The following is a 13,100-nucleotide window of genomic DNA, read 5'->3' as shown; positions in this document are numbered from 1 at the left end:
ATACTGTATATATACCCCTTTTCTGTAGTGAAATTAACATAATATTGTGCCTATCCATGTTACAGTAGATGTGGATATGAATTTACTTAATTGAGCAAAATAAATAAGTGTAAAAACAATAGTTTTAGAGGGCACAAAGAAGACAAGGAGGTAGCAGCTTATTTAGCCTGCTGTTGTAGTCTGTTCGATAATACATTTGAAAGATATCTGAATATTATCGTGCTTCCCTAGTGGCAACATTTCTGTCAATATTGGTTGTCCCTGTTTTGAGATATTTTCGGTATTGACAATTGCTGACCTTGGACCAATGACAGTTTTTTAAAACTGCAAACTGTATTCAAATCCATTGAATTCAAATGTATTTGTGTGGCACAAATTCATACCATACAATTATCACAGGGCACTTTACATGGTAAGGTCAAGACCTTACAATTATTATACAGAGACCCAACAGTACACACAATGATCAAGCACTTGGCTGAAACTAAAGCCATTAAAACTCTATTATGGTGTATTTTTCAGTCATTTGATGACAAGGGGAACCAGAGCTCGCTTTTTTTTTTTTCCTTCCTTCTTTATTTCTGTGGCATCTTCTATACGTGTGTGTATGTGCGTAATGCCTGCTGCTACTGTCAGTGGGTTACTAAAATACCTGTCATCTCATCTTTTGTGGCTTTCCTGTTCTAAGACCCCTCCCAAGTGATATCAGGGGAGAAGTTGCACAGAATAGAAAGCTGGACTATTTCATCAAGGTCTTTTATACTTTACTCCACATTAAAAGCACACTAAAAATGCTAATGTTGTATCCTTCGAGTGGATCTAAATGTATATAGTTTAATATATCATTGTAAATGTTTTCTCTATTTAGTTGATGCCCTTAAGCCTGAGCACTTAACTTTGTGCCAAAATTCCCTTCTTTTTGTAGTTCAAGTTGGTAATTGCGTTGTTTTTCTTTCTCTCTGATGATGTGGTATCATGTTCCCTTCATTCATACTTAATGCTTACTCTGTTGACATTAAGAGAGTAATGGATTTTAATAGTTTTGCCACGACTTATCCGTAGAGTTAAATGAACTATCCATTTTTATTATATATTATGCAGTATTTAAAGTTTCAGCTCATTAAAAAACAGACGCCCTCCCCACACCCCCAGGCCGTCTTTTACCCCCCACCAGCATGCAGTCAGGCTCCTCTAGCCACAGGCTCTGCTTGAGCTGTTTTTCCCAAGTTAAAATTGAAATACACTCAGAAATATTTATTTATTTGTTTATGCCTTTCTTTTACCCCAGAACAGCCTAATGTGTTTGTAGCTTAAACAAGCAACAACAGTGGATCAGAAAAAGGGAGATAATGAAGGGTTTTGTTGATAGATACAGTGTAATTTGTAACACTGTTGTCATTTCATGACAACTGTTATACACACACACACACAGATAGATAGTATCACTGACCACTTTATTAGGTACACTTGATCAACTACTTGTTAACATCAAGAAACTGCTGATCTTTTGGGAATTTCATGGACAACCTTCTCTAGAGTTTGCAGAGATGATAGACAGGCAACAGCAAAACTATGAAAACTAGTTTTTAAATCATTTAAATGGTTAACATTAAACATATTTTGAAAGGCAACAATAAGGTGTTTGGGTCAATTGCAGCAGGTGAAATATGTTCTCAAAACAACAGATTAAACTGTGGTGTACCACAGGGCACGCTTTTAGGCCCTATACTTTTTAGTCTTTTCATCTTGCAGATGTCATCAAGAGACACCGGGACAAGTCCTCAATGGAAAATAATTTTCTCAACCAGGACAAAAGTGAAGATTTAGTTATTCGTACGCAAGCTTAGAGTGAACAAGTGAATGCAAAACTGCAGGCAGTGTGTTTTAATCCAAGTAAAAATACTTGATTAAAAATACAGATTTTAACTTTGAACTGCTCATAAGGCATATTGTGAATAATGTTTTTTGTCATTTTTAGAACATTGTGTGTCCATTTGTGTCACAAGCCAGTGCACATATATATGTACACACACACACACACACACACACCAGGCCCTCGTGTTATCCGATTGCCCTGCTTCTTACTTGCACAAGGAGCAGCAACCTTCACAACAACTGAATGCTAGACTGGAGATTTACATTAAATACACCGATACTGATGCTGCATGCAAACACAGAAATGGAATAAATCAATTTTGTTCTGAGAAATGCTTCACATACTTTTTTGATGCAGCGTGATCTCCAATCTTTCTGCAAATGAGCTGCAGTCCCATGTAATGGTTTCTGCTCCTCGTGGGAGGCCGGTGTCTCAGAAAAGCTGCTGATTGAGGGGGAAATGTGATACAGGTGTAAAGCAGACTTGATAGGGGTCTTACATGAGGGTTATGCATTTTAACAGTGATATACATACTGTTACATATTTATCATAGAATATGGAATGTGCTGTGTTGACGCTTTCTGGCCTGCAGAGATTTGTAGGTTTCAGCTAGGGTGTTAATTCTGGCTGAGAGGCTGGCTATTATGTTGAATTAATAGGAATTAAGGGTTTAAATTGGTTAAGTAAGCACTTCATTAATCGTGTCTGGATTGCTGTGTGTAAGAGGTTTATCGGTGATGTAGACTGCTAGTACTTCGATGAAATAAAAGGGGGGAAGTTCCACATTAAAAAGCTGGTTGGTGCTCAGAAGATGTAGTTAAGAGATCACAAATACATGTATACCATGTGATGTAGACACAGGTTAGGTTGATTATTGATTAGTTAATCAACAGAAAAGTTATTGGCATCGAATATTTTGATAGGCGATTTATCAGGCAAAAATAATGAAAACAGCAAAGTTGCAATCTCCCTGGTCTCCAAACTGAAGGATTTGCTGCTGTTAAGCGTTCTGCACCTTTAGTCATGGACATTTGAAGACACTGCGTTTGGCTGTGGGACATATAGACCCAACCAGGATAAGCAATATATACACAATATTGTCACATTATTCAGCAATGTTGACGTTGATTGATTCTGTAATGTATTATGATGCATGTTGGCCCATGTGAATGTATAACAATCGTAGCTTCCATGCTGACTATACATCCACAGCATGACATGCTGATTGTGCATTGTATGTATTGTCCAAGGCTACATTTGTATATGTGGGATGTTTGTGTACATATTTTTCATTTAACTTTTACTACAACAAAAATACTGGGAATTTACTGATTCAATTATTTCAAAGGGTCTCCTTGAATGCTCATTCTGTTTGCTAATGGATGATTGTTCAGCAGTGTAATCATTGTCTTTTAGTTTGGATAGTAGCTGCTGTAAGTGAAGTTATGGCATAGGTCAGTTGGAAGTGTTTGCCTTACTTGACGTGCCTCCCACAGCAAAGCTGGACTAATTGAGGTGTGTTTTTTATCTGGGCTTGCTAATGATGATGAGGGTGCAGGAGAAGTAGTCTGTCCCCTCAGGCTGAGGAATAGCATGACTTAGCCAACCTTCTGTACTTATTGTCCAACAAAGGGGGAATTCACTTAATGCAGTGTTTCAGAAAAGTGGATAATTGTGGCCACAATCAATAAAGTAACAGAGCGGAAAATGAACGGTGTGTGCAGCGTAGCTGTGTTGTGGATATCTGACACAAATGGGGCGGGAGTGAGGTCCTTGTTTTTGCTTTTGTTTCAGCCAAGTCATCAAAAGAGAATTCAATCCCAGTTTCTGCACAAAATATACATATGGAAGCTGATAAAGCAGCTTGTGTGAGTTTTTGCATGTTTTTGTGTACATATGGTGGAGGGGGATAGGTTTGGTTGGATGAGCCACATTGTTCCTGTGCGGCCTAGTGACATAGCTGGAGGGCAGAGAGGGATGGAACCTGAGAGGGGTGACAGTGATAAATAGCCCTTTTAATAACAGCTGCCCCACTTGGCCAGCCAGTCCCAGTCAGTGTCCTCTGTGTATTTATGCCTATGTTTATTTATGCATCCATAGCATGCAGGAAATCACCACCGCGGGGGTACAATCATTCTTTTTTGTGGTGGTGGGGCGGGGGGATTGCATTGGTTTAACTTTGTGAAGAGGTAAGCTAGCTTGTCTTATACTGAACAGATATTCATTTAACTCCATGATCTGATGGTACTTTATGTTCTGAAATAACCAAATATCCAAACCTGAGCAGAGTTGTTTCCTTTTTCCCCCTTAAAGCACAAAGTAAAGTCCTGAAAGTGCAAGTAAAGATGGCTTCCTACTTTAGTTTGCGTGTTATAGTTTTGGGGATATTATTACGATTGTAGCATTTCATTTGCTCGTATTGAGATGAAGGCAGACTTAATATTTGAAGTGTTCCTGAGGACACATGGAGTATTTTAAATACCATGTAAATCTAATTTGGAATCTAAACATGCTATTGCTTTGTTCCATCATGGCTAATCCTGTCATCAACATACATGCCTTTTAATTTTTGGTTCATTGTTGCTGTTTGACTAAAGTCAAAAACCCTTTGTCTGCTGAAATATGACCTCAGGCCTAGGACTGTGAATAGGGAGTGGGGAGGCTGTAGATCAAAGGTGTCAAAGCCTCTGCCCACAGGGCAAATGCAACGCTGTTCTCACTTAAACCACCTCCCTCCCTTTAATTGGTTCAATTAGTTAAGTATCCATATACATTATTGTGTATGCATTTTTCATGACTCCTTTTAACGCTCTGTTTAAACGGAACAACTTCCGGCTATGATTTGCCATTTGGATGAATGTCAAGGAGACTAAATGATTGCGCTAATTGAGTAATTAAAAGCAGATGTTGGAGCAAGAGCCAAAAGCATACACTTTAAACACTTTGCCCTCCAGAAAACCTACAGTGTTTTGACACCCCTGTTATGTATGGTTATCCCAGAGGTGCCTCTGTAATAGTTACAGTTTCACCCTTGTGATTATTCAGTTGAAGTCTTTGCTATTGAACCAAAATGGTGTTTTTATGCTATTTTGACCATGGGAAATGGCCTGGAAAAGAAAAGCCCATCACGCTGCCTAATGGCCAGACTCAGTGGTGCACAGATTCAACACAAGCTCTAGACAGGCAAAGCACGATATCTCCACACTTGCCATATCATTATTGCCCCCCGCTGTCCTCTGGTGGGACACTAGTAGCCTGTATGAGACTCTTTTGAGAGACATGATGTTATGTTGCAGGTAATTAACACAGGAAATGTGCCAGTAATGGGAGTTGGTGTGTCATCAACTTCAAGAAGGAACAGAGTCCTTTTCCATGGTTTTGACAGCTGTGGTGATTGGAGCGTTGCTGGAAGGCATTACCAAGTGCAGATCAATAAGTAACAATTTTCCTATTAAAGAAAAATTACGTGGACATTGCACTAAGATAGCTTGTGGCTCTTTCACTTCAGACCGGTTGTGGAAGCAGGATTTCCTGTTTAAAGGTTTGTGTAATTGTATTGCCTTTCAGTCAGTCATTATGGTATTCAGCTTTTAAAAAAAAAGTAATACAGATTATTTTAAAATGAATGCATCATACGTATGCATTGGTGTATATTAGGCTGATGGTGGACCTTGTCACCCCTGGATTTTTATTGAAATCGATTAAATAATTCAAAACTAATATCATAATGCAATATTATCTTGTTCTAAAAATCACTACCACATGACTGACTGTACTTTGTATTGTCTGTGTGTGTTTGCTTTTACAGTCAAACTGATATAACCCCCCTAAATTCTTAACATATCATTGAGTTAAAATTTCAAATCGTGGAACAATCTAAATAATGAACTGAAAACATTATTAAATCAGTAAAAACTGATGTTTAGAAACACAAAAAGAATTGATATTATGGAATTGGATATGTAGATCATTTCACTCAAAGCTTCAAAGTTATTGTTACACATTTATGTTTAAAGGCAACAAAGAAGATATAGATATGTGTAATAAGTTTGCACTTTTGCACGATTGAGTTTCTTTCTCCTGTTGTACTAGCTTAGTTTAGAATTTATTTTGTTGTGATAATGCAGAAGTTAAATGTCCTTGTTTATTATTCTTGTCTTCTGTTAATATTTTTTTTTATCAGGCCTTTTCCTTCAATTTGTCACAAACAAATTCATTCATCTGATTCAATGTCACAATGATCAAATCACATTCCATGTAAATCAGCTCATGTTTGACAGTGACATGGTTAACAGGATTCAAAGAATGTATTGTTTATTTGCTGATCTGATATGTTTTGTATTCTCCCTTTTTTGTAACAAGACTAAGGCCCTGAGTTACACATTGCTTTGCAGTGGTTTCAATTAATTTTTTACTGTCTGCCCATTTTTCCAAACTGTTTATTTTGGCTATTTCACCTGTAAAGTCTTGCACAGAAGAGGTAATAATTGCCCATCTAAATGCCAGATGTAGTCAGTTAAGATGTTCAAAAGCAGTGGAGAGAGTTGATGGCAAATCTTGTTTTAATAAATCTCTAGGCCACTAGCGCAGCTAATGAACTTTGTAATTACTCATCACTGGTTGGGAGAGTTTAGCCTGGGTGAGATGAAAGCAGTGGCTGCTGGGAGCCACAGAAATGGCACAACAGGCAACAATCAACACAGTGTCTGCACAACAATCAATCAAAGCTGTCAGGCCCTTAACACTTAGAGTAATTTGCTGGTGTTCCTCAGAAATGAGTACACCCTGTAAAATGTAGCTAAGATCACTTTCCCAAACACCTTGCAGCACAATATGTTTAAGCCAATGAGATGTGTGTTATGTGATTTATCACACTGCTCTCAGAAAAATTGTTAGTTTTAGCTAAGGAACTGTTTCATGGGTTCAAATTACTTTGCTCAAGCTTGAAGTCACTTCCTTTTACGATACAGTGGACTGTGTGGTTAAATGTTCCATTTGGATCAACTGTTACAGCTCCATATATCTGTCTATCTATCTATCTATCTATCTATCTATCTTCACAGTGAAAATTTAAATATGAACCGTGGCGTTTTACTGAACATCTGTTAAACCGCAGTGATATTTAAATACGAGTCAGAGCAGGGAGTAACGCTGGACTATTCACAGATGCTCCTTTCAGTGGAACTCTAAATCATGTTTCTTAATTCCCAGAGCCACATCTCAATCATACTCCTTGCTAATTTGAGAGTCACCCTCATTTCATTTTAAACGATTCATTTTTGGCAAATTTGTAAATGGCCCTGATGTGTTCTACAATTTAGTCAATTACTGTTTCAGCCAGCAGGACTCCGGGGACCAGGAACATACATCGCCTGGAGGTACCATCTCAATAATTGTTTCAGAAAAGTTGGGAATGGATTGCTAATGCTCTGTTCCACTTATTGAAATGTCAATTGGAGCCAAGACCCTTTTACTTCTCTTCTCATTCTTCCTCACTACATTATGACTGTTTCGCCTTTCCTACTCACCCAAGTCCTTGCCGTTGCTAAAAGAGGAAAACCTGAATTTCACATTTCCTCATTTTTAATCCTAAACACTCTGCATGTGCTTTTGAGGATTCTTTTGATAAAGTTTTATTTTTCAAGAATAACCTTATATGAGCATGTGAATGTTTCTCTGAATGAACACATGACTTGCAGGATTTAGTGTCATTTAAGAAAAAAAAATGTTGCTGAAAGTTTGAACCCTGCTGTATACTGAAATTGTAATTAATTGTTAATTAGCGGGATGAAATTAAGAGATGATAATAATCCATATTAGGTCTTAATGGCTACTAATTGAGTGGAGAATCCTTGTTATGAAGCCAAATGGTGTGACCTGCAGACCTCAATTAATTAAGCTATTATTAGCCATTTACCCATGTTTGGATGATCTGGATCATGTTCAACTAAAGTCAAAACATGTGAAAAATGACACTAAAAATGTGTTTCTGTTTGTTTTTCCACAAGGTCCCTCACCCGTCCTCAGAGCCAATTAACCTGCGATCAGCCCGATGGTACAAAGCTGATTAATTAGAGCTGGGACGAGCTCTATACGAGATGCTGTGGAGAGGCCCTCAGGTGAGCACATGTTAGTATTAAGCAGTTATCTGTTGCCTTTGTTCTGCCATGTGTGCACTGAAACACAAGGAACTAAAGTGTGAATTGTTCGAGTGGAGTCATCTCTGTCATCTAGACATTTTTACTGCAGCTCTGAAATGAAGACATTATGGCAACATGTCAGATATGTTATCTCTATATTAATGGTATGATTTTTAGAATGAGTCATTTTTGCACATAGACTAATTAGTGACAGTGAATTTGTCCTGCGTTTAACCCATTCTTATTACACACCAGTCGTGAACACACACAGGTCGGACACAGGAGCAGTGGGCAGCACTCTGTTCTCGCTTGTCCGTTGTTGCCTGAGTATCATATTTTCCGGCAGAAAGTATTTTTAAACCACAGTGCAAAAATATAGATTTTCTGTTTAGATTATACAGAAATACAAATTCATCAGTGGTTATGAAAGCTGAATACAGAACATTACAATCAAAAGCATTTATGCATGACCTGATGATCACTATGTAAAGATTATGTTCATTCATTTGGGAGGAGCTGGAGCCATCGTCAGCTGTCGTTGGGCAAAAAGCAGAGCGTTAAGTTATTTTTGATACAAAGACACAGTTAAACTAATCAACAATAAAATCCTTAAAGATTCATTTAAAGTTAAAATGAAAACCGCAATGAAAGCAGTAGTTTTAAACAAACTTTCCTTCACAGTACCTTGCAGTCATAGGCAATAGTAAAGCGTGTATGTGTCTGTTCTGATTACTGGATGGGTAATTCTGTACTTCTGTATGTAAGACCTTCAGCTCTATTCTATAATTAACTCTCGCCTGCACCCATCAGGTTCCATTCCACACTTGATGTGTCCATAGTGACTGTTACATACAACCAGCTTGCCATTCAGTATGTATTAAGCTGTCAGAGTGGGCTGCTCTCCCAAGCCGCCTGTCTTCTCTGAACAACCCAGCCTATTAACTCCTATTGACTGTGACACACATGTCCCTCCAAAATGAGCGGTTCCGTATTGATTTCTCCCAAGCACTCCTCACTTCCCCCTTTCATGCCGCCAAGGGTGAGATCTTTATCCTGACTGATTGTATATGTTCATCGTATCACAGTACTGTTGTGCAATTGCCATTTCGGAGCCATGAGCCCTCCTCTCTGCTCCCTCTCCTGTGCCTACTTGTATGCAGCCTGGTCTCAGCAAGACAATTAAAAGGCGCGACTCCCCTGTGTGCTCTGTAGCACTGAGGTCAAATGGAGCTGTAGACCTTCCACACGACCCATCGTCTCCCTCCAACTTAATACGATGTGCGGCATACGACTGGATTCATGACAAGCAGCTCTTCTCCTCCCCGCTAACAGACTACCACCCAATCAATGGAGCTGAATAGAAGCGTGCCACATCCTTTCAGTGACGCTTTCTGTAACGACTACAGCCAAAATGAACTCTGACAGCCTGTATCGACATTATATCAAGCCCCGGCATGGAGGGAAAAATGATTATCTGCTGCTGAAATCAGTTATTGACATGCTGTGGAATAGCTTCCCCGGCCCAGGGGATTTATTGATACAGTTTATGGTATATAAATATTTATCTAATATGTGTCTGAAATAGATTTGTCTAGTTAAGGTACACGGTACGTCTGTGGTTAGTCCATGGAGGGCTATCAACACTCGCACTCCTCTGCCGCTCAACCATGACTCTGCCTTTTCTTGTTGTTGGATACAGTTTTTACAGGCAGCATGAAATAGCTTCAGCTATTTTGACTATGTCTTAAAGTCCATATAGTAAAACATGTTGAATTGATATTTTATAGCTGCCCACGTTTGAAAGTCAAAATGGCTTTGCTGAGGAGAAGTGTGACATGTCATGAACGAAGGAGGTACTTAAACCCTCAAACATGAGAAAAAACAACAACTCCTTAATAGACCTAAGCTCAGTGTACATTTCTGCAGAATATAATGAAGCATATAGACATTTCTGATTTTTACGAAAAATTTAAACGAGGCTCTAAAAGAAGCATAAACCGTTAGCCGCTCACCGTTTCCTGTTATTGTTTTCGTCCGGGTACACATCCCAAGTTAACACATCTGTTCGTCTTCTGTTGTCAGCAGTAACACTATCTAAAGGAATTGTCCAATAATATCAGCTTGGGGACAGTGTTTTATCACTTCTCTTCTGACAGCTTTTATCAAAATCAAATGAAACAATTCTAGCCAAACAAATTTGATTTATCCACCAGCTTCTTCTCCCTGGTATTATGGTTTTATCGTACAGCAAATGTTATATTGATCTTCCACCTCTAATAGCGGCTGAACTTGAGTTGACCTGCTTTGCTGCGCTTATGTTTAGAGGTGGAGCAACACAACCTTGGCATTTCAATCACACAGCTTGACCTTTGCAAATTTCCTCTGTTGAGTTAGTCATACCTCATTTTTTTATTAGTTGATTTACAGCATCGGAAAAGGTCGGACGTCCGTATTCCATCACCCAAAGTGCGTTGAAAGCAGTTTATTTGGAGATCTTTTATTTACTAACAAAGATAGGAAATGCATTATATGCCATGATATTGTATGATATTGATTTTCGCTGACAAGCGCGTGGCAGAGTGACTTTTTCTCCTCGATGATGCACGACCGCGGACCTGTGAACATGACAGGCAGTCTCAGGTCAAATACCTCTGTCTCCCATCTCTGCTGTGTCTCTATTACAGTCTGTTGGCTCTTTGGCTGACTTATTGACCAGCTCTCATGCTTGTTACTCAACAGCGGAGTAGTTTGCTGTGATTGATACCATGACTACTCTAAGACCTCTTTCACGCCCTCTCCTCTTCAAATCCTATCTGTGGTTTTAAAGCCATGAGTGGGTTTCATTAATGGTCTCTCCTGTTTATGACACCATAATTAGAGTTGAGGAAAGGCACCTAACTACCACGGTTCCACCATACTGAGAAAGTCAATAATGCAAGCCCAACAACTTCTCACACAATTGAACCCTGTGGAAAATCCATATGCTCTGCTGCTCTATGTCTTTATGGCACTGTTTTAGAGGAGGCCACCTGATTTGTTAGTGTGTTGTCCTCCACTTTTAACTAATCCCACAGAATTGATTATTAACACCACCGATATCATTTAGCTTCCAGCGGCCTCCACACAACAGATGTGTGGGATGTTTCCTCTGTTTGTAGCCGGTGCCCGACATTGTGTTCAGTACAGCATGAGCCTTGTGGCCATTTACTTACTTTATAATTTGTTTTGTGCTCCACCTCGTGTACATGCAATGACTCCTGTAAAAACCCAACCAGTCTGACTGCTATGCCTGGGTTGTTTGTGTGGAGCAGGTCATGGGGGATATTACATTAGATTGCTTTCCCAGAAAATAATTCTTCCAGGTGGCTTATTGGCCTACACTCCGTGTATCTGTCAGACAGATCGTGTGCAGTTACACACACACAGAGAGCAGAGAGAGAGAGAACTGTTTAAATACACACAAATACACCCTTGTGTGTTTTTACTCAACCATCTGTCTTTTTAATTAAAACAACAACAACAAAAAACTGTTCGGGGACTACTAGTTCTTGTACGCCTACACACCGCACCTTAGATGATGAAAGAAATATGTTGCCTTATTTTACAGACTAGTGTCAAGTGAACATTTTTTCTCCCATGTTAAAGTAAATTCAATCATTCAGGAACAACACTGCTACTTAAAAATAATTTTCCAGTCTGGCACTTGTGTCAACCGCTTGATGTATGTTTTCTGCTTTCCCATTCACGGGTTAGAGTAAGACAACAGGTTTTCAGGTGGAGGTGTTAAACAGTAAAGAGTGTGCGGCCTTTAAATGCTAAGCAGATGGTGTTTCTTTTGAGTAAAGACAAGTCAGTTATTGGTTGGCCAGCATTGTAAACTGTGCCTCAGTGAGCGTCACAAAAGGAAAAAGATGAAAACAAAAAAAAAACATTGGATCCACGCATCAGGCTGACCACAACACTAGCTATGTTTAAATGAGAAAATGTTCTATTGAAATCATTCTGATTAGAAATGACAACATCCCTGTTTGCGTGGATCTAAAGATTAGTAATCTGATTCTGTTGTGAGCACAGATGAATCAAGCATTTCATAATAAACCATTTTTGACATCAGTAGACATTAAAGTTAAAGAAGAAGCTTCACTTTTGCTTGTATTTTAAACAAAAGCCACTGTCACTGCTCAACCTCAGATATTTTCTCCTCTGTATATCATTGTTTTCCATTTTGGATTTAATTTCTGTTTATTAGTCTTTTTTCCATCTAATGAAGCTACAGGCTCTGCTCCTGAGTTAAGGAAACAGAGGGAGAGGACAGGAAGACATCCACATCAGGCCAAGCACATTTCATTCACTTCCCTACAATCTGGAGTTCATTTAAAGTTCCAGGTTCCAGACCAGTCTTTTTGCTGTCACTCAGCCATGTTTCTATCCATTTCTAGCTATATCAAAAGCAGAAATATGCCACATTTGCATACAGTATGGCAGACTCATGATAACCCAAACCAGGAAGTCATGACTGGGGCAACAGTTTGAATTATGATTGGCATAAACCACCCCTACAATTTCATATGGACTGCACTGGTTTGGAGTGTTTACATTTAACATTTTTTACTGATTGTTTGTGTCCATGTAAACTTAGTTGTTTCATGTGCCATTGTGATTTGCACATATTCTGGAAGCCTTACAGAAACAGGATTCATTCACACCCACAATAGTGCTGCTTAAAACACAACCCTCCCATCCATTTGAATAGAGTCAGTCTTACATAATACAGGGTTACCAACCAGGGTTGTATTGACATCACCTCGTTTACTCAGACCATAACCATTCATTTTGTAGGCAACCTCGTTTGTGAATGTAACAAGACTGGGTTGAAATATTTTCACTTGCATGGCTTCAAGCTTTTCATCAAAATGTTTTGTCTCTCGATACAGATGCTCATAGGTAGCAGTCATGTTTAGCGGTGTTAATGAGAGCAGAAAAAACATGTTGGGATGACAGCAGTGTAATGTCTTCCATGACAGTATACAGGCCCCGGTGTAATCACAACTAAGTGTCAGACGCCATAAGGCCTGGTGCATAAT

The 13,100-nt window shown here is 39.0% G+C and overlaps 1 protein-coding gene across 1 annotated transcript in view; it reads left to right on the top strand.

Moving 5' to 3' along the window:
• iqch (IQ motif containing H) overlaps window positions 1-8,939 on the top strand; it is a gene marked incomplete at its 5' end in the record, with an annotated part of 34,973 nt that extends 26,034 nt beyond the window's left edge. Inside the window, 2 exon segments of the mRNA XM_044036069.1 lie at window positions 7,885-7,995; window positions 8,827-8,939. Of these exon segments, the coding sequence (XP_043892004.1) occupies window positions 7,885-7,951 (67 nt within the window).
• Window positions 8,940-13,100: the final 4,161 nt, after the last annotated feature.

Source organism: Solea senegalensis, linkage group LG10, assembly GCF_019176455.1.
Source record: "Solea senegalensis isolate Sse05_10M linkage group LG10, IFAPA_SoseM_1, whole genome shotgun sequence".
Taxonomy (NCBI): Eukaryota; Metazoa; Chordata; class Actinopteri; order Pleuronectiformes; family Soleidae; genus Solea; species Solea senegalensis.
This window is presented reverse-complemented; position numbering and strand designations above follow the sequence as displayed.